General features: G+C 42.8%; 2 protein-coding genes and 1 long non-coding RNA gene across 10 annotated transcripts in view; 1 reads left to right on the forward strand and 2 right to left on the reverse strand.

Moving 5' to 3' along the window:
• The window catches only part of PRDM4 (PR/SET domain 4), a 16,835-nt gene extending 12,159 nt beyond the window's left edge, over window positions 1–4,676 (forward strand). For all 6 annotated transcript variants that reach the window (XM_081928219.1, XM_081928216.1, XM_081928221.1 and 3 more), the window contains 4 exons: window positions 1,073–1,200; window positions 1,688–2,002; window positions 2,730–2,898; window positions 3,679–4,676. In XM_081928219.1, the coding sequence (XP_081784345.1) occupies window positions 1,073–1,200; window positions 1,688–2,002; window positions 2,730–2,898; window positions 3,679–3,991 (925 nt within the window). In that variant the 3' untranslated portion in view covers window positions 3,992–4,676. The remainder of the gene's footprint in view (window positions 1–1,072; window positions 1,201–1,687; window positions 2,003–2,729; window positions 2,899–3,678) is intronic.
• LOC309379372 lies at window positions 2,362–2,647 on the reverse strand. The gene is made up of 2 exons (XR_014172458.1): window positions 2,513–2,647; window positions 2,362–2,467 (listed from the first exon to the last, which is right to left on the reverse strand). It is a non-coding gene; the product is annotated as an uncharacterized lncRNA (long non-coding RNA).
• On the reverse strand, window positions 3,903–21,104 carry PWP1 (PWP1 homolog, endonuclein). 3 transcript variants are annotated; one of them, XM_081928336.1, is made up of 16 exons: window positions 20,939–21,104; window positions 19,743–19,801; window positions 18,196–18,371; window positions 16,955–17,040; window positions 15,174–15,270; window positions 13,091–13,201; window positions 11,880–12,010; window positions 10,745–10,818; window positions 9,516–9,612; window positions 7,868–7,929; window positions 7,353–7,464; window positions 6,816–6,906; window positions 6,226–6,347; window positions 5,531–5,636; window positions 5,031–5,147; window positions 3,903–3,940 (listed from the first exon to the last, which is right to left on the reverse strand). In XM_081928336.1, exons 1-15 carry the CDS (start codon window positions 21,002–21,004, stop codon window positions 5,035–5,037), a joined length of 1,503 nt encoding a protein of 500 aa, XP_081784462.1. In that variant the 5' UTR covers window positions 21,005–21,104; the 3' UTR covers window positions 3,903–3,940; window positions 5,031–5,034. The 3 variants fall into 3 exon arrangements, with proteins under 3 accessions (XP_081784462.1, XP_081784461.1, XP_081784463.1); XM_081928335.1 differs by lacking the exon at window positions 3,903–3,940 and having other exon boundaries at window positions 4,026–5,147; XM_081928337.1 differs by lacking the exons at window positions 3,903–3,940; window positions 20,939–21,104 and adding an exon at window positions 20,477–20,869 and having other exon boundaries at window positions 4,026–5,147.
• Between the last annotated feature and the right edge of the window lie 1,091 nt (window positions 21,105–22,195).

Below are 22,195 nucleotides of genomic sequence, written 5' to 3' on the forward strand. Positions count from 1 at the left end.
AGGTTTAAATCATAATAATAAAAATAATACTAACACACCCACAATGGCAACTTCAGCTCAGGTTCACCTTTCATGCACACAGGTGTGAGTCAGTAACTATATATTACAAGATCCTAAGCCCCTTTGTTGCCCTGACATGTCCCAAAAATATGAGAGCTCTGGGGCTGGGTTAGTTAATACCCTCCTACTGTGATCAAATGGAAGGGGACAGAGACAGCTTCCCCTCCTGCCTTGGTCATAGCTGGAAGCAGGGCATAGGCTGTAGTGCAGTAGCTCTGCTATGGATTCTTCACCCATTCCTCAATAGGATTGCTCTGCCCTTCTTTAGGCCCACTTAAACCTCGGCTTACGTTACCTTTGGGTAACATGAACGGCAAACCCAGAAGTGTTTCACTGCACGCATGCGCAGTAGTCCCTCCAGTTGCGGAAACCTCGGAATCTGACCAGTGCTCCGGAACGGGTTCCGTCTGCAACCAGAGGTACCACTGTACAACTAGTTAACCTCCACTTCTAAGCTTCCGGCTGTATTGTTCGTGGCAAAAAGGATCAAAAGTTTTGGTGCATATTCACAGCAAACTTTCCTGAAATGGGCTGCAGTAAGTTTGGATGCAAGTCACGGGGAGTAAAATATGCAGGGTGTCAAAGACATAGGATCCAGAGTCAAGAGGTGGACATTGGGAAAGCTTAAAAGTAAAACAGTGACATCTGAATCCTGCAAGGGAATAATATGACTATTGGTCATGCTGCCTAGAGCTGATGGGAGTTGGAGTCCAACAACATCTGAAAGGAGACACATTCCCCTCCCTGTTCTAAAGAAGCTGTCTGCTCCAGGAATGGAAGTCACCCACTGTGTGACCACTGGATGGAATTGAGTAGTATTACAAAGCTGAATTTCAGAAAGGTCCACAGCTCCACTTCTTCACTCAGAAGAATTTTTTTTTTTCTGACAGCTACAAAAGTAGTCAGTTACTGTTTTGAATTAGCTTGTACTAAGAATGTTAAACATTCCAGAAATATTGATAGAATAAATACTATGTCACATTTAAATTGGTTTCCTCTCTGCATATAACAGGAATCGGGAAGAACAAAATCTGGTGGCTTATCCTCATGATGGAAAGATTTACTTCTGCACCTCACGTGATATCCCTCCAGAGCATGAGCTTCTATTTTACTATAGTCGAGATTATGCCAGACAGATTGGTAAGCAGTTTGATGAACTTAATTCAATGTATCCTTTAGAAAGCATCCACTTGTGTTCAGTTTGCCTCTTATCAGAGCTATGCTTGAATGGATTTAGCTCCATATTGTTAATTTTATTCATGTCCAGAATGTGGAATTCTAATTCTAGGTATTTTACAAAATGTTTGCCAAGCTGGGTTATTTTGCAGGCTGGGAAGCTCAGTTATGAGCTTTGAAGCTTGTGCAACATCAGTTACCAAGGAACAGAAACTCTGTAATGCCCAATTTGCACATTATTGGCTTTACAGCGCTATCTGACCATTTATTTGCACAAAGCTACAAGTTTGTAACTTTTTCTGTGCCTTCTTTTTAGTCAGGATGGTTTTCTTGTCTTTTGTTCCTGCAAAATGCACTGAATAAAGACCAGTCACCTTTAAGCAGAGCCAAGCTTGCAAGTATACGAGAGCTGTGGTGCTTGAAACTCTGAGATCTTGTTTTTGCGTTAAAGGTGTTCCTGAGCATCCTGATGTGCACACTTGTCACTGTGGAAAAGAATGTGCTTCCTACACAGAATTCAAGGCCCACCTGAGTAGTCACATCCACAGCCACTTCCCCAGCCAGGGCCACAGCAGCAACCATGGACCAGGCCACAGTAAGGAGAGAAAGTGGAAGTGCTCCATGTGTCCTCAAGCTTTCATCTCACCTTCTAAGCTTCATGTTCACTTCATGGGGCACATGGGCATGAAGCCACACAAGTGTGATTTCTGTAGCAAAGCCTTTAGTGACCCTAGCAATCTCCGTACACACCTCAAAATACACACAGGTAAGTGAAGACCTTAAAGTTCTGGAGTTGATAACGTGAGACTTGAGTTGCCTGGGTTGTTAATGAACTGTATTGCTGTGGACAAATTTCCACAGGCAAACTCAGTATGAGCTCTCAATATAGTTTTTTATTTCTGTGAAAGAAACTGTAAATTTGTTTCTGAGTGACTTGGTTAATTTTCTATTAGCATTCTTTTTTGCCTTTGTCAGAAAGTCCAAGGTATTTGGCAGCATCTGTGGGCTGCAGGGTCTCCTCCTTCCTACCAAGCCTCTTTCACTAGAAATGAGCATTGTATGCAAAGTTCCAGCTGTTGCATACTGTGCCCCAGAGCCCTGCTTAAAGTCCCCTGCACAGAATAGAAGGAACATATGGAAATGAGCTTTATTATCCTGCTTGCATGCCTTTTCTGTAGATCCTTCTATCCCGGTTTACCATTTCTGTTCAATGCGTATTTGACTAAATGCTCTGTTTTTAGCCTTTAGCCAGATTTGAGACATTTTTCAGCCAGACTCTTATATTATGATGGGAAGGACCGTTGTGTGGCATTGTGATGGATCACACTGGGTGTAGGATGATGCAGTGTCCTGTCGGTAGTAAAATTTGAGGAGAGCTCAGGGATACATTCTCCCTGGCATGTGAACATGCCCCACATAATCAAACTGGATGCTGACTTAGGTAGAAGGAGAAGTGTAAAATGGTCTTATAGCCTTTGTTTAACCAATTCCAGGTCAGAAGAATTATCGCTGTGCTCTCTGTGAAAAGTCCTTTACTCAGAAGGCCCATCTGGAGTCTCACATGGTTATCCATACCGGGGAGAAAAACCTCAAGTGTGATTACTGTGACAAACTGTTCATGCGACGGCAGGATCTCAAACAGCATGTGCTCACACATACCCAGTAGGTAACTTGCAGGGGAAAGAACACCAGATTTTCCACAGAAATGCCGGTGTTGTCTCTTACGCACCTCTCCTCTGCGCAGAACAGAGGGAGTGCGATTGTTCAATAGTGCTGTGTCTTTACTCCCAGGCAACGGCAGGCAAGTGCACAAAGCCTCTCAGGCTCTGTTCACAAGGCTGCCTTTGCACAGGTGGGCTACCACTTCTCCTGGGAGAAAGAGGTAGCCCACCTGTGCCAAGGCAGAGGTGGTTGAGGCAAGCGCACAGACCTGCCTTTGCACGGGCGAGAGGAGAATTCTAACAAAGCCTCCACTCTGCTTGTGCAGGCTGGAGGTGGAGCTATCCTAAGACTTCTCCGCTGAGGGGCAGGCATCCAGGCGCCTCTTAATGAAGAAATTTAAATATGCCACTGGTGGCAGAGGGAGAAGCGAGCTGTACCACCAGGCCAATACAGCTTGTTCATCCCTGGCTTCTTTAAACTGCTCCTCAGCAGAGCAGTTTAAAGCCCAACTCTGGCCCTGTGGGGGCTCCATTAAACTGCCCCGCAGCAGAAGGCAGTTCAGGCTAGGAGCCAGGGTGGGGCAGCCTGTTCCCAGTGCTGGGAACAATGCAGTTTCGCTATCACTGTGTATTGCTGTGTTTAAAATCTGCTATCACCCAGCCCTACTTTAAAACCACAGCTTAGCTCAACTGGTGACATGGAAACCAGATCAATAAGTGTTGTTTTTTTAAAATAGATATTCAATCATAATTACAAATGCTTATTTTCTTCCTTGTTTAGAGAACGCCAGCTTAAATGTCCCCAATGTGAGAAGCTGTTCTTGAGGACAAACCATCTAAAGAAACACTTAAATTCTCATGAAGGGAAGCGGGACTATGTCTGTGAAAAATGCTCCAAGGCTTATTTAACAAAATATCATCTCACTCGTCACCTAAAAATCTGTAAAGGACCAACCTCCAGCCTCTCAGCCCAGGAAGATGACGAGGATGATTCTTCAGAGGAAGAGGAATTGATAAACTCTGTAAGGAGTGATACCTGTAGGCTTAATACAAACATGTATGTGACAAATGACGCACTCTCTTGCCACAAATAAGAAATGGAGGACTTAAAATATAAATCGACTCGACTTCCTAAAATCATGTTTATTACACTACAGTGAATTTCTGGACAAGGACCAGATCTCACCCCCTTATGAAAATGGCGTATGCACTCAGAGGTTTCCAAGAAGGGTAAAAACAAACTTATCACCTATCCACTTCAAGTGTGGAAACTGCTACTGGTGATTTGGTTGAAGTGCAATGCATGACTTAAGAAAAACTGGCAGATACACCTCTGTATTCTAGTCAGCTGCTTGGAACAAGAGCAGATACCCTCATTTACAGTTAATAAATTTGATTTGTATGCCATCACAGCAGAACAGTGCCCTGACTACTCCCCCACCCCAAGTGATGTATACTTAGTTTGGGCTCAATATGAACTTACTTAAATCAATATTCATTGTACGCCAATGAATTGCCCATGTGTTAAGACAACTAGTATTTGCAGATGAGACTGTTAATATACAGTATGGGATCAATACAGGAAAGCATGCTTATAATGCAGATTTGGTTTTAGCATGAGCCAGCAATTTGCTGTATATAGTGCCATATGGTATTTACCTGTATGGTTACTAATAACCATGTATTTTGGGGAGTTCTGCTGCTAATATATTTATGGAATGAAGATTCATTTAAAATCTGTTTCCTTATGGAAAAATTAAAACACTGCTTTTTAACGCATGCATTAATTACCATTCTTTTCCTCAAACCTTTTCTGCTCATGTAGGAATCTTTTCTCCCCCCTAGAACCACTTAAGGACTTCTTGATGAAGTTAGATACATACTTTAAAAGCTTCACTTCCTAAAGAATGAATACACTGCATGAAAACCACGTGCTGAGGCCAGTTTTTTGTGTAATTTCCCTTTCTGTTCGCTTCTCATTAGAGAGAAAAGCTTATATGGGCAGCTCAAGCTTTTACATTAACAGATTGTAAGATTAGATTTGCCCAATATCCTCCAAGGTGTAGATAAATCATTTTGGCACAGTCATGGTATCAATATTCACTTTATATTATACAGTGCAAAATGTAATACCAGATCACGGTTCCATTACAGCATCTGGATCACTGCTGCAGCCACTAGCAGAATTTTTTGCTTCAGAACTTGATGTGGCAACTACCAGCCTCTGTCGGTTTCCAAACACTTCATTCACTGTAACACAAAGAAGAAAAGTACTTCTGTTAGTACTACTACATGCATTCTGGCCTTGCAAGTCATCTTAATGTGTTTGTTGCACACTTCTTTTAAACCAGGAAATAATGCAATGACATCCACAGATGCAGTACACCTTTGACAATCCCTTCCCTCATTTACAAAAGAAATTCAGGAAGCCTTGGGAGTATTCTCTACCACACTTGGGAGCAGCTGGCGTAATCTCTGTGCTGTCTGGTAATAGATGGTAGGGGATGCTAAGTTGATCATTTCTCTGACATTTTATACCCTATTTTCCTGTGGCAGTTTGCTTAGTCAAAACACTGCTTTCTGGATTGAACATGCTAACTAGAACTAAATGCAGATAAAACCAACAATCTCACCTGCAGAAATTGTGCTTATGTCCCAAACACGTAATCCTTGTTTCTCTCCTCCAAAGGCATAAACAAATGGTAAGTCTGGGCAAGATGCTGCACAGAAGAGGACACCCTGTGGGCAAAAAAAAAAAGCATAATTAGTTTATGATCCCCTGGAAACTCAGCTACCTACCTTTCCTAAGAGAGAACTGAGAATGTATGCTTAATATGGACAGGTGCTGCTACAGGTTCCTGCTACATATTCAGTCTCAAGCTAGTGTATAAAACTTTGCATAGGAACCATAGTATCAATAGTTGAAAGGAGGAATGAGGAACCTATAGGCTTCCAGAGGCTGCTGGACTACAACTTGCATAATCTTTGGACACATTGCCCTGGGGCCAACGTATTCTCCACTAAATGCAGTTACTGATCTTTCAGTATTTTGAATGTTCATATTTAATACATGTGTTTTATATAATACTAGCATTTGTTTTACAATCCTTTTTGGGTGGACGTGTACTACTTATTTGATATTTTATTCTACACCCACTTCCAAATCTTCCACGGGTGTTCTGAGTGTGCAATAATTAAAACTCTGAAACTCTTGATACATTAGATAATTCTTAAGACTGATCTGCACCTGGTTCATTTGAATGACCATATGCCAGACAATCCTAAAAAGAGAAGACTGGTTATTTTATTTTAGAAAGATTGAAATTACCATTTTCATGTCCCTGGAATGAACCAAACTAGGTTTATCTCCCAATATGTCCCAAATTTTCACATATTTGTCTGCAGATGCTGTCACAAGACATCCTTTAATCTGGCTGCTTAACTGTAGTCCTGCAAAACACAAGCATACATTTCTACTGTAGCACTTTTTAAAAAGAAATCACAATGAGCTAAAATTATAACAAGGGCAGGCCTAGAGGTTGGCAAGGGCTGGATATTTGCCAGAGGACCTACTGACCCAATAAAAAACATTGGAGTTTGGGACCCAATAAGAGCATTACTGTCTTGAACACACATCCTTCTCTCCTTTTCAAGTTAAGGGCACACACTGAGGACTCTCAAAGTCCTTGGTTAGCAGTACCAACCAAACAATCACTGCTTCCCCTTCCTCTGGTAAAAACAAGGTATCTTAGATTTCCTATTTCACCTGTCATCTCTTATACACTGCACAATGGTAAGTACGTGTTTGTCTCAGGCATGTCTATACAGGATAACTAACCCCCATCCCGGTTTATATAGGATATACTGTATACAGAAATGAGACCTAGCATTTGTTTGGGGCAGAAACAGAAAATTTACCAGATACTTCTTCGTTATGAGCTTTCATTGTAAATACTGGTTTATGTGAACGAGCATCCAGACAGTATACAAATCCATCTTCTGTGCTGGCCTAGAGAAAACAGTTCCAAGCACTGTTAAAAAGCAGAAGGAATCAATACAATATCTGGAAATGCGTGGGTCAAGCTCAGCCCCACAAATGATGCCATCAGGCCTCACACAAGCCATACCCAGAAGCAAAAGAGGGGTGCGGATGAGCAGCATCTGCGGCAGTAAGGACTCGGCACGGTCTCTGGAAGAAATTGGGGACTGTGTCTGGCCCATCACCCTTGGTGGAAGTTTGTTTTTGGCAGAGCCTGTTGGTAGCAGGTACAGTGGAACAGCAGACCTCAATTAGTTTAATTTTTGTGGGTGGCATTATGTTCCAATTTAGTATTTGCTGTCCATTCATTTTGTATGTTAAAAATAGCCTCAAGGACCTTCATTAGGTGAGGTGTAAATACATAAATAAAGGGGAAAACACAAGGCAACAAAGGTAACAGGGAACCTTGTACTTGCCAAGAAGTGGTGAGGGGAAAAATGATTCCAAGTCACTCTTTCAACCTGCCCACTGAAGCGCCAGGTTCGATGGTTATCCTGTGGACTTCTGCAGTCATACAAAATTGCTGATCTGGAAAGCAGAATCAGAGCATTGACTCAAGCAGGGTATCAAGTTCTTTTATTTGATTAAATGCGGAGAGTTTTTGTTCAACCTTCTCCCTCCACACCCGTGCCAAACTTTTCAAAATCTCTTTAATTCTAGGTTAAGTAATTGAGAAAAGCATAGCATACCCCAGAAGTTGTAACAGTAAGAAAATCAGACTGAACACTACCGTTCAGAGATCACCGAGAAAGGAAGTGTAACCAAACCAGTGTATCAGACAACATAAGGTTAACAAAAGAATAAGCCAAACTCTACGCTGAAGCAAAAAGTGATTTTAGTGCCACATTATGATTTCTGTACTCCTGTTACAATCATGCAGCTTCTACACTGTACAAGTAGAGCAGGGAAAGTATAACATGCCCTTCCTTACTTGTCGTAAGAACCAGAGACGAGAGTCTGTGTTTCAAAAGGATGAAACTGCAGTGTCTGCACCTGCAAAGAACATTAGATTTGAGAAACACAACTGAAATATACTGTATATGATCTCATTTTGTGTAATTCCTGAATTTCAACTGAAATATACTGTATATGATCTCATTTTGTGTAGTTCCTGATACATGGAATTTTTCTACAAACAGCCAGGTTTCTGGAAATCTGGTTACCTGCTACCTTTAAACAAAATAGATCCATTCCTTAGCATGCAAAATAAATATTGGATCAAAGTTGCGGATGTTGGAGAAAGAAAAAGGAGAGTCCTGGTGCCTGGCCAAGAATTTTATTTACTTTTATTATTTACAGTTTCTGACAGTAGCAAGCAGGCATTCCTACAACACTCATCTCTCTGCAGTCTAGACATCCTGATGGTGTTTCACCTGATTAATCAAATCTGGTAGTTGACCTCAATTTCTACCATGGAGCTGCCATCACCTGCCCTTCTAAGAAAATTGCAGCTAAAGGTGAAACCCAGAATTAAGAGGCATTTTCCTTTGTGTATTATTTTTTGGTTGTGAAACTTAAGTTGTTTTGTATACTGCTAAAACCTCAGTGGTATTTGCACTTAGTGTTACCAGAGACAAAGGAATTGCAGGCCTGCTGTGATTTTAAACAGCAGAACAGAAAATGGCAGTAGAGGCGGTTTTTCATCCTTGCAGCAACATTAAGACAAGAGCACCTGCTGAAACACCCCTATCTACACAGCCATTATTAAAGGAATGAGCTCCAGCCACCTTTGGATTTGATTACTCTTGTTAGAAGTGGTGTGACCAAAGTGTGAATTTGAGGTTTTGAACCCAAAGCAAAGCTGCTTTTTTCCATCTTCATGTTTGGATAATGACATTCAAATCTGATTATTTTTACAAAAACAACTCTTTCAAAATCTGTTTCATTTCAGTTTTACAACTGGCAGACAACATTTCTCTCAGGTCATAAAACCTTGCTTGACTAGTGCCTCATGTTCCATACCTCTTCTAACCTGTTATTTCTTTTTTTCATCTAAATCAAGAACTAATGAAAACTCAAAGGAATAAACGTGTCCCTTCAATTACATTAAGTGCTTATAAAAACCTTTCTACCATTATCTTGCTTACACCTGGAAGGCTCTGCTATTAACAGTGTGCCTGGAAAGGCACTATTCATCTTACCAGCTCCCAGAAGGGAGAAGAGCAGGAATACACCACCAGAGCTTGCTTTTGATATACACCCAGAGTTCTAACTGCTTTTTCAGGCAGGCTCCTGTCCTTAAGAACTACAAGACTGAAATAATGCAGCAGGTAAAACTTCCTCTGTGCTGGGGGGCCTTAATAAACTCTCATTTGCCACACAGGTGCTAAATGTACTGCCAGCAAAGCAGTGAGAAGCTGATTAAGCTAGTTACCAGTAAAGTGGTCACAAATTTTCCATGAAGCCAACTGGCTGGTGGGCGCCCTCTTTGCTGTTTTCTGGTAAAAAGTTAACACTGGGGGTAATGGGTTACCAAGTCCATGGCAGTTTATGCCTATAGCTAGGCTTTAAATGCACCACACATTTCTTTTGTTGTTGTAGAAATACTACAGTCGATGGTTCTGGAATCGTCAACATACCTTGTCTGTGTGAAGAGAAAGCGTTGCTGCTGGTGTGCCCCTCGGCATATCCCAAAGAATTACGGAGTGGTCAGCTGACGCACTCGCCAACACAGATCTGAAGGAAAGAGGTGATTCATATGAACAAAGTGAAGGCCCAGTGGCCCAAGTGTAGACCCATTCCATACCCATTTTGGTCTCTTTTCAACTCTGCTGTAGGCTCAGAGATACAAAACAGCGCTGCCTAAATACAAAAAACGGGTGCATATCGTTTTAAGCAGTCATTCCAGCCACTGAAATGCGTATGCATTTTTGATAGCTTACATTAGTATTTGAAAGGTGTGTTCACTGCATTACAAAGGTAAACAAAATTGGCAAAGGCTGGATGCAATTTGCTTCCTGATCCCAGCATCTTATCTTAATGGGTAATGTAGTTCTGTTTCCTGAACTATTTAATTAACCTCCACAAAAGGTAGGAGATTCCAGGGGCAAGCTGGTGCTAAGGAGGAAGACGACCAGCCTGCTGCTGCTGCTGCTGCCTACCTGGCAGAGGTTTCAACTACTTACCCAACACTACCTAGTCTCATAGCCAACAGCTAGAACATTAAAAGGGCAAGGCCCTGCGGTTTGCTGACTAAAAAGCCATCTGCTGCAATTGTCCTGGAGCAACTAATAACCATGACTCCTAATAAGCCAGATTGTCAGACTGGAATGGGAACCTCTGGAAGGTGGAGACACTAAAAAAACTAAAGCGATTAAAGTTGCCGGTGAACTCCTAGCAAAAAGAAACACAAAAGTCTTGTTTAGATATTGAATCTAATCTGACACACACACAGGAGGTGGCAGCAGGTACTACCTCTACATTCAAATGTACATCTGCAAGCACAGGCTTGTACATGCCTTAGCACATGGGCACTGCGGATCTGCAGAGTCTGCCCGTCACCCCCCGTGTGGCCTTTTATGCACAGAGGACTAGACCTAATATCTGAAAAGGACTTCAAATGGAGCCCCAGAGAAATATAGAAGTTTAAAATACATATCTACACCAGAAATTGGTGCAAATCTCTCTTTCACACATAGATTAATTTCCCCCTTAAATATCTATGGCACAGTGAGGGCAGAAATCTATTTTCTACCATATTTCCAATAACAACAGATATTGAAGAATTGTGCACAAGTATGCGAATACACACACACAAAAATATTTCTACAAGTTATCTTTACGCTATGTTACCCTAATTTTTACTTACCTGAGTTGTTTATTCCATGAAAGGTCCAGCACTGCATCAGTATGCCCTTCTTGATGGTCTTCTTTAGATGCATTCTTTATATAAAAACATTAAGAAGTCCTTTATAGTTTCCACATTTACTTCAATAAGCAAGCAAGCAAGCTCAAGCAGCCAATTCCAATGCTCCTTTACATGGAGCAAACATGGAAAAAACACAGGGTTGTAGCCAGTGCTGATCCTCCTCGGAGCTGGCCCACCGATATTAACATGAATAACCTAGGCCCAATCATTTCAAGACACGCAGCCCTGGTCCAGAGAGTTCCTACAGCTTCTGAGGCAATTCCAGTTTATATTCTCTTGCCTCACTTAGGAACATGGCAATCTGCCTTAAACCAAGTCAGACCAGTTGTCCACTATCTAGTTCACTGTTGCCTATGCTGAATGGTAGCAGCTGTGCAGGGATTCAGACATGAGTCTATCCCAGTCCTACCTGGAGGTGCCAGGAATTGAACGCTAGGCCTTCTGCACATACCACATGCTCCACCACTGAGCTACAGCCCTTCCCAAGATACAGCCAGTCTCTTTCCATGGGCAGAACTTGCAACCTAAATCCTCGGTCTCCTTCCCCCATTCTGCCCTTCTGCTGACAAGCCCCTTCACAAACTGAAGCTCAAAGAAGAGAGGCTAGATGTCTCGAGGAAATACTTTTGGACTAGCTGAAGATCCCACAAGATGCTGCCCGCCCCTGCCCGATTCCAACCACAGTGCCCCAATCCCCACTTTTCATCTTTGTCAATGTGGCTACCATCACTGGGAACAGTCTACTGGGAACTAGTCCCACCCAAACGCTTCTGAATTAAATCCAAGCTACCTCTCTCTGTTCAGACCTATGCAAGAGACACTCCTAATGAGTTATGACAATTCTCCAATACTGAGTTCCAAACATGATCAATCAATTCCTCCCCCCCCCCCTTGGGTATCTGTAAACAGTTTCCAAAAGAAGCAAAACCACTGCCTGGTGGGTTTGAAAATAACAAATATATCCAATGGTTTGAAAATGCAATGTGTAAGCACAGAAAGTGAGCAGCTCCTTTTGGCCTTCATCCCAAAAAGTTACTACTGACTGTGATATTGATAATAAAGTCAGCTTACTTACCTTTTTCCCTTTCTTCTTCTTCGTTTTTGCTTTCTTGCTTCCGAGGGAAAAGACTGGCTCTAAACTATCCACTACGTCAAGGTCCCACACTTCAATAACAGGACTCATTGTGCCCACGGCAACATAATTCCCTGATGGAGGAACACCCAAGATAATCAGGAGTTACTTCATGAATCCTACACATTTTTAACACATTGCTGGTGTCTGCTATTTCCTCATGGAACTACCTCAGTAGGATTGCAATTCTTAAATCAGGTCATCTCATGAACTCATATTGTTAGATGTCTATTGGTACGCTGTCTTGAGATTGATTTTGCCATAGGTAAGTAGGATATCAATGTCTAAGTAAATAAACCACTTCTCATTGAAAATAAAGATACTTGTTCATTTTTCTGTGGTACACACACATATTATATACCACCAAATATGCACATATATAACATACACATGTTCCCCAGCCCTATAGTATTGTCATAATATATTTCAATTAAAACGTGCTGTGAGACAGAGTGGGATTTTAATCACTGTCTTTCTATCCTGCGTGCCTTCAGAGATACAATAATCTGCTAAAGACACTTAGCGAACTTCACAGGCAATTGGAAATCTGAACCTAGGTTGCCTACATCCAAATCCAGCACACATTTCTCAATACAAATGTAAGGTGAAAATTCACACATTTAAAAGCTACTTGGAATAATTATCAGAAATTCTCAGAACAAAGTAAGTAGCAGTTGTCAGCTTGCACAAGATAAAAAATGAGGGACCATATCAGCAGTACAGGGGGGCATAATAGGGCCTTTATAGTGGCAGCTCTAAATTATGGAACTGTCTCCCCATTAAGATGCAACATACCTCAGCATTGTACTCTTTTAGAAGGAAGGTGAAGATATACCTCCTTCACAGAGCTGTATACTCTGTCTGAAATTGCACCCACTATTTTATTTTATGTTGCATTTACGTCATATTTTCCCCTTGGGTTTAGAATATGTTCCAGTGTGTTTAATATGCTGTACACCGCATGGTGACTGCATGGAGAAGGATGGTATAGAAAAGCATAAAGAAATAAATACAATTCCTGAGCCATTAGTCTTTTAAAACAAGATTTTTTGGGGAGGGAGGGAAGAGGCAGGGAAGTGTGCTGGCCGGATGTGCCAAAACTGCTATCCAGAAAGCACCAAATGGAATTTAGAAAAATCTTGCAATTAATTTACCTGCAGAATCCTCTGGGTTAGGATCAAAGTTCAGCCATTCCGCACTCAAAGGATATGCTGATAAGAGGATATCATGATGGACGTAAAACGAGTCCTCTTCATGGTTATAAACTGTATGAATTAAATTTTGTAATTTATATACTTTTTGTCAATATCATCTTAAACTTCTTCCACATATGTCAAGGTGACACACAATATGATAAAAAACAGCTTTAAATAACAGCTAAAAACACAGAAAACAGCAGCAAATGAAAGAGAGACACCCATGGCAGAGACCATTCTGCTGAGAAAGCTTTCATAAGTATGTTGCTTAGAGATAATAATAATAATAATAATAATAATAATAATAATAATAATAATAAACAACCTCTTGTGGAGAAAAAAAAGTACAGTGGTGCCTCGCAAGACGAAATTAATTCGTTCCGCAAGTCTTTTCGTCTTGCGAGTTTTTCGTCTTGCGAAGCACGGTTTCCCATCGGAATGCATTAAAAATCAATTAATGCGTTCCTATGGAAACCGCCTTCAGACCAGGTCTGGGGACAGTCTGTCTCCCAACCTCTTCTGAAGGCCGGCGGGGGCGAAAGTCTTTGCTTCCCCCTGCCTGCCTTCCCGGGAGAGCAGAGAAGCAGCGCTGCCTTCCCGCTCTCCCGGGAAGGCAGGCAGGGGGGAGCAAAGACTTTTGCCCCCTGCCGGCCTTCAGAAGAGGTCCTGGACCTCTTCTGAAGGCTGGCGGGGGGCAAAAGTCTTTGCTCCCCCCGCCTGCCTTCAAAAGACGTAGGGGAGAGCGGAGAATCGCAGCACGTTTTTCCGCTCTCCCGGGAAGGCAGGCAGGGGGGAGCAAAGACTTTCGCCCCCCGCCGGCCTTCAGAAGAGGTCCAGGACCTCTTCTGAAGGCCGGCGGGGGGCGAAAGTCTTAGCTCCCCCCCGCCTGCCTTCAAAAGCCGTCCGGGATAGCGGGAAGCGCTTCCCTGCTATCCCGGACCGCTTTTAAAATGCTGGCGGTGGGGAGCAAAGCCTTTCGCCCCCGCCGGCCTTCCTGGACCTCTTCTGAAGTCCGGAGGGGGGGAAAAGGCTTTGCTCCCCACCGCCAGCATTTAAAAGAGGTCCCCGGAGATTTCCCTATGGGCTTTCTTCTTGCGAAGCAAGCCCATAGGGAAAATCGTCTAGCGAAGCGACGCAAAAACCGAAAAACCCTTTCGTCTTGCGGGTTTTTCGTCTTGCGAGGCACCACTGTAGACTCGTTAACAAAGCAGACCCTTGAATATGAAGCAAGCATGCAGTTATGCCAGTGTGCATCAAGTACTGAAAACACCAAATGTTAAGTATGTGAAAGCATTTCCAAGATCCTTCAGCACCACAGTATAATTACTTTAGGCCAGGCCCACACAACTTACACTCAAGCCTGACAGGCATGAACTGTAGCCTGACAAGTTCCCTCTTTCTATATTCCCTTGTAGGAGGCGGGGGAAACTGATGTATTGCAGAGTTGCTGACAGTCTCCTAGCGTCATTAGCGAGACACGAAGTTGTGTTGTCAACAAGAACAACAGTTTAACTTCTGCATTTAGCAAGTTTAACCACCCCAAACAAGAAACACATTGGGCAAACAATAATGCAAGCAAAGGCGAAAGATGACAACTCAGGCGTGTTGTGGCCCTAGACCAGGATTCCTCAAAGGAAGATTCCTCTGGCAACTGCACAGCTACAAAGAAGAGATGGATCCACTGTGTGGTTCATGCCATATGGGTTTGGACATCAGAGTATCCTGAGCTGCAAGGAAACACCTCTCTCGCCGGACTCCGATGGTTGGTCTGCAGACTCCAACCCATCACCCACCCTGACTCATGAGGACATTAGGCGATGCTCATCTGCCAAAGTCAGCTCGCAAGGGTGGGAACAGATGCGGATCTGGCCCACCAAGCCAAAAACGTTCCCTAGCCCTGCTGCAACTGTAAAAGGCAATGTCTGAAGTTAACTCGTTTTCAAATGATGGAAATCAATAGGCGAAAGAAGCAGTTGACCGTAATAACAGATAAACCAAATATTTGCTATCACTGTATTAAAAGCAAGGCGGCTTTACCCACCGTGAACTTCTAGACTGCAGTGGTCCTTATCAACTCTGCCACAAACGACAAAGTTGTCACTGGGCTTAATCATGAAGTCTTCATGCTCATATTGCTCCTAAAAGAGAATGCTCAGTAGTGTTAGAACACTGCTGTACACAATGGTCAGAATCAAAGGCTATTTTAGGTGCGTTCAAACACTTGGGAATGACCAGTACGCCCCCACCCACTTCCCCTTCCACATAGCTGCTTACTCTTGAAATTCCCCACTGTTTCAAAATCAGTTGCCATGTGATAGTGAACTACTGCCCAAGGGAACAAAATCTCAATTGCTTTGGGCACTAAATTAGTGGCTTGATTCTTTGGATATCAGCTTAAGCTTCTATGGATATAGGGGTTAATAAGCATTCAAAAATAGCACTGTGCCTGATGGGATAAATAAGGGTGTAATCCTAACCATGCTCTCTCAGATGTAAGTCCTAATGAATACAATGGGCCTTACTCCCAAGTAAGTGGCGTTAGGATTGCAGTCTAAGCATTCAGAAAGAGAGCTTGAAGATTAGCAGGAAGAACTGGGATATCAGTGCCCAAAACTGAAACCTCAAGTAATATTGGTGCGATTATCACATACCTAACAAAATTACTACATATACAGATTAGATATGCATTTCATCACAATAAAGTCAAGATGCACCATTACATTCCATCCCCGCCATCCCTTCCTCTTCCCCATATTTCAGAACAGCACCACCACAGAGCATACAAAAAGAGTAGCAAGATAATCCACCTCACCCCAAGCCTCCCAGAGGATAAAGCAGAATGCCTTCAGACAAAACTGTCAAAGAATCATACAAAAATATGATTCTGTGTGTGTGCATGCACATGCGTGTGTTTACCTTGCTTTTATTATGTGATGAAGAGCAGTATATAAATTTAATATGCGTGGTTAGTGGGATTTCCTGATTGACTGACTTCACTGGGATTTAGACCCAAATAAGTAGGAAATGCAAGGGACACAGGTGATCTAAACCACAGAGCCTAGGGCTTGCCGATCGGAAGGTTGTCAGTTCAAACCCCCCCGCCACGGGGTGAGATCCCATTGTTCGGTCCCAGCTCCTGTCCACCTAGCAGTTCAAAAGCATGTCAAGTGCAAGTAGGTAAATAGGATAGGTACCACTCTGGTGGGAAGGTAAACAGCGTTTCTGTGCGCTGCTCTGGTTTGCCAGAAGTGGCTTAGTCATGCTGGCCACATGACCCAGAAGCTGTCTGCGGACAAATGCCTGGTCCCTCAGCCTATAGAGCGAGATGAACACGAAAACCCCAGAGTCGTCCGTGACTGGACCTAACGGTCAGGGGTATCTTTACTTTAAGCAGGAAATACAGTCAGATTAAAGTCAGTCACAGTGTTGAAAAGGACCAGAAGACCATCACTCTAACTTCACACTTAGAGAAAACCATCCAACAGAGATCAATTTAAGGAACCCTGAACACATAATACAAATGAAGGTGAGAAATCAGCCACCTCAAAAAGCTGGTCTTGAGTGTAAGGAGTTCCAAATGAGGCTATACTTATAAGTGAAGGAACAAACTCAACTAATTCTTTATAAATTTAAATATTTCTGTAACAAGGGACGTGGGTTAAATAACTAGACACCATATGAAGTAAGACAAAACCCAATACACAAATATGCAGGCTACATGCACTTGTAACCTAAGGGTACCACTGCATGATGTGAATAGATCAAACAGCTAGGAGGAGTTTAGAAGGTTTTGCTTCCACTTTTGTTCAACAAAGTACTCACTGTATCTTTAAGAGTGACGTAAGGATCATTTTCATTGCTTCCATACACTGTGAGACCTGCTAGGGTCTTTCCAAGACTCTCAGTGCCTGTAAAAGAATATTCACAATTTCACATGGCAGATTGTGCTAAGTAAGTCAAACTTACATCAAAGTGAAACCTTAGCAAGCAACAGTTTCCATAGTAAAATTATTGGTCAAAATGAAGCACAAGAGAGAACATAAAAGGTTTTATGATGGAACAATCAAATGCTATTTGAATTGTCATAAAACTGTCTGCCTTTAAAAAACAACATTTTAGCAAAAATAAAAAAGCACAGCTCTCCTTCACCACAAGGTTTTAAAAGCTGAAGCTTAATGAAAATTCACTGAAATATATTTACTATGAACCAATTTAAGTGTAAAGAGGAGAAAATATCCACCTATTGCAGGGACATCTAGCTACAAAAAAAGTGTTTAGAGCACAGAGCATCTGAGTTCAAGTCCAAACCGAATAAATTGATAATGGATACCTAGTTATTTTTATTCTGGTGCTTCAGTTGCAGTAGCTTTTTTTTCACCATTTATTAGAAATTTTCCACATCCTGTCCTAATGGGGAAGAGTGATGGCTTTTTAAAAAGATTTGGTGGATCAAGTTTTCCTCCACTCTTGGGGTTTAAATAACTGACAGGCTTAGTGGTAAGAGTCCTCTCCTGGGATAATAAGCGCTTTGTTAGATCAGAGCAAAGGTTAATCAAGTCCAGCCACCCGTTTTCTCACAGCAGCCAACCAGATACGAATCATGTGAAGGTATTCATTCAACTTGTAAGTTTTGAAATGTAATCATATACATGCCTTCAGAAATAAGTCCCATTTAGTTCAATGTGCCTTATTCCCAGGTATTCTTAGTTTTTGGATCCTGGGACTGGAGGATCCTTCCCCAAGGCAGATTATCCTGTCCACGAAGCCCTTTCTGATCTTCCAAACCCTGTGAAGGCCCAAACCTCCTTTGCATTATCAAAAACAGATGAAAGTCAAGTGACACTTCAAATGAAGCTCCTTGCCCATAAAATGTATAAATCCATTTCCCTTGACTTCCTAAAAAAGTACTAATTCCTGTGAGGTGTTTTCAACTCTATACTCTTTCCTTTGCAACATTGACCCTTTGTGATCTATCTTCCAATACTCAGAGCAAACATATTACAACATCTTGTGAAGAATTTGCTGGTGGATGGTAGGAAACACAGAAACAAGTCTAATGTTACCTTCATCTTCCTCATCATAATTATCCAGGTCATATTCTGCCAGTTCATCGTCATCCAGCTTTTCATTTTCTTCATGGTCCTCATCGTTGGGAGCTGAGCTAGTTGCCTCAGCATCAGCAACATCCATGGTGCCTCCTGAAGCCTCTTCCTGTTCATCATCATCATCACTAGCATCTCTTTATGTAAGAAAAAGTACAACATACTTTGCACAACTGAATGTCACAACTTAGTTTTTAATCACTAACACACAATTCCATATGACTTCTTTGCCACTGACTCCGCAAGTGTTAAACACACTTCTTGTGGAGCAAATCGCATTGAACTCAGTGCAATGTTCTCCCAAGTAAGCATTCATATGGAAAGGATTCAGTTGTAAGTCTCAGACCTGCTTCCTTGAGGTCCACTGGTGTATTAGTACTGAGTAGCAGCAGCAATCACCTTAATGACAGAAATGAACAGGCCACACATCGCAGTGCCAAAGCTGCAGCTTTTACTCTTCTCCTAACATGAGGGAACCTGTGTGCACCTAAACTGAACCAAATACCCTCCATATAAGCCACATCACTCAAGTTCATAGGTTCACTATGACCTTATACACAGTGGCATGCTCAGCTTGTGTAGCTTCATTTTATTCCCCTCCCATACTATTTTCAAATGTTTTGCTTCCTCTATGGACCAAAAAAGTTACAAAGCAGGGATGTGAAAGTTAACATTCATATCCTTGCTCTTGGCAGGTTTACTCCTGCAGATGCAGAAGACAGTATTATTTTCCTATCCTGGGCTGAGAGATGTTCTGCGGAAATCAAGTACAAAAATGTAACACATGAGCAATAATCTTTTAAAATTATTATGTCTTTTGAACATGTGCAAGCAAAGGTGTAACAGAGAACAAACCTAGAAATACACAAGAAACGGTTTTCTTTTATATTCTTGCTTATACAATTCTATGCTTCTTCACCATTCATGTAGAATAAGATGTCAATGGCTACCAGCCATGAAGGCTATGTTCTGCCTCCACAGCTGGAAGCAGCAATGCTTCTGAATACCAGTTTCTGGAGACCACAGCAGGGAAGAAGGCTCATGTGCTCAGTTGCTGCTTGTAGGTTTCTCACCGGCATCTGGTTGGCCACAGTGAGAACAGGATACTGGATTAGTTGGGTCACTGGTCTGATCCAGCAAGCTCTTATTACGTTCTTATTCAACTCACTCTGTTAACCTGTCCACCTGACAGGTGCTGGAATGCAGTAAATTTACAGTTTATCTAGGCACGTCAAAGCAGCGATTCAGTTAAACGTATTACAAACGCATATAGGGAAATCTGGTAGGGAAAGACAGGACTCCACAGCGTCACCTGATGTTACAGTGTTATATCATGTATACAACACATATAAAACGCTTTTTCTTTACAAATCCAGCTAAGTTCTTAGATTAACCTGTCTAGGATTAAAAACACCAGGGGTTTTGCAACAAATTAAACCTTCACATAGATATGGCCTACAATATATTAACTTTTCCCTAAATTCTGCTTCAATATTACAAAGACTTACTGCAGTCTCTCTTTGGCTTCAGAGACCAAGCGTTTCAATTCATCTGTTTCAAGATGAACCTGCAAAGTGGACGCACAGAATACAGAATTACAATTTAATTCATGTCAGGTAGTTTTTCTTTAAAAGGACATTTGAATAGGTTTGTAAAGAAGTTCTATCAACACAGTCTAGCAGTCAGTAGCATCCTTGACCTTTTAAAAAGTATGCTTTTATTCAGCCCAATCAAATAAGCCATTGAAAACAAATGGAAACTAATCATCAATAACACCACGGAACAGCTGTGCAGTAACCTTAGAACAATATTTTCAACAATGAGAGGCACTGGGTGGACAAGCTGGAATTGGAGTGTCCCAAAGTAACAGATATCCACATTATATGCAACTTTTCATTATGACTAGAGACTTCTCCAATAAGCCTCCATCAGCAATCCTCAGGCAAAATCAAGAAGGCTGCTGAATGCTACAAGTAAATACTGGGCCAAGGCTTGGTGGGTGAGGGATGTTACACAAAAGAAAAGGGGCAAAAATGGTAAAAGTAGCAACATGGCTCCATTAGGGGCAAAAGAAAAAGAGGCAACAGGTTTTTTTATGACTATTCCCTTGCTGGGGTTTAGATTGATTTTACATGAAAACAGAAGTTGTTCTAAGTCACGTTATAAACTTTAGAATGAAAGGCAGGATATAAACATTGTGTAATAATATATACCACAATGTATTAATCAAGACATGTCTCACCGGGAGGGCACTACAATCCAAGAAGCAGATCCTAATAAATGTTGCCTTTTATATTTTCCAGGAGACAGGAGATATGGCTTCTCTATTCGTACGGTCTTTGCTGCCATCCAACACCCTTTCCGACACTTTAACACGCCCAAGCCTACTTAAGCTCCCAATACAAACACACACACCTGGGAGTAAGCCCTACTTAGCTCGACGGTCTTATTACTGAACAGACTCGTGCAGGACTTGCGCTGAAAAATTCCACAGCGCTGCTGCTGTTACAAACTGCAGACCAGAACTGGCTTCGCCCTCTCTCTCTCTCTCTCGACCATTTTCCTGCCTGAGCACTGATAAAGCTCCCTCGTTGCATTGGTAGCCCTGTAAGTGGCTGCACCGCTGCCGCTTCGGACTAACGAGAGAGACGCTCAGAGGCAGCTGGTGCCAGGAAGGAAAGCCGCTTGCCGCTTCCACGCTCACCTTGTCGGGCGTCTCCTTGGCGACGCCGCGAGGAACCCAAGCAGCGCAGGTGACGGGGCAGCTCATGGCCTCAGCTGGCGAAAGGGAGAAGCCACGCGACCCTGTAGGAACCGTCCCCCGCTTGGACACGTGCGAGCTTTTTCCGGCAAGGGCCCGCTTCGCCCCGCCTCCCGTTCCGCCGCCACCCTATCAGCTGCCGGCGTTCCCATCATTACGGCAGGCGCACGACCTATAGCTTTCTCCGGCAGGAGAGGGCCTTAGCTAAAGGTCTTGATGTCATCAGTACGCGCCAAGCACCCGAGACGCAGATTCCTTCACCCTCCCAGCTCCTCCCTCTCTCGTGGGCGGGGTGACGCCGGCCCCTCCCACTCTTGCAACGTCACCCGCAGACGCTATGGAAGGAGTGGGGCAGTTGCTGATAGGGCGCGAGTTGTGCTTGCGTCACTCCGGTTCTTTCGTTTTGTGAGGCGACGCGGGGGGGGGGAGCGAGAGGGGGGGTGTTGCGCTGATGGACTCCAATTCCCATCAGCCCCAGTCAGCATGGCCGATCGTGAGGAGTGATGGGAGTTGTAGTCCGGCAATTACATAAATACACACACGTGTGTACATACAGTATAATTCTATTACCTATGCATATTAATATAATATAAAAAATCCCTGAAGGATTAGAGGTTTACCGTATCTCCCTTGCGCATTTATTAGGAAGCAAGGAGCATTGAACTCAACATGATTTAATTCCAGGTAAACATACACATATACAGTGTGGCAATTTTGCCATCTTCAGGCGCGTGGGGGTAATCTGTGGCGGATCTGAAGAGCACTATGGTGAGGGTAGTTTAATGTATCAGTCAGATAATGTATCAGTCAGATAATGTATCAGGGTTCCAGACCTCTCCCCCATGGAGGTTTTGTGTCTCTTAGCACAGTTGAATGACAGACAGAAAATCAACATGTCATGTCCTCTCATCCCCCCCCCAAAAAATCTGCATATTTTAAGATAGTCTTGAAACATTTGTGGCCCCACATCTTTGGGAAACTGCCCTGGGAAGTTAGTACTGTATAGCCCTTTCCATGTATGCAATACCTTTAAGGGTAAAGGTAAAAGGTCCAGTTGTGACCGACACTGGGGTTGCAGCGCTCATCTCGCTTTATTGGTCAAGGGAACCGCCGTACAGCTTCTGGGTCATGTGGCCAACATGACTAAGCCGCTTCTGGTGAACCAGAGCAGCACACGGAAACGCCGCTGACCTTCCCGCC

Source organism: Podarcis melisellensis (genome assembly GCF_964234715.1).
Source record: "Podarcis melisellensis genome assembly, chromosome: 10".
Classification (NCBI taxonomy): Eukaryota; Metazoa; Chordata; class Lepidosauria; order Squamata; family Lacertidae; genus Podarcis; species Podarcis melisellensis.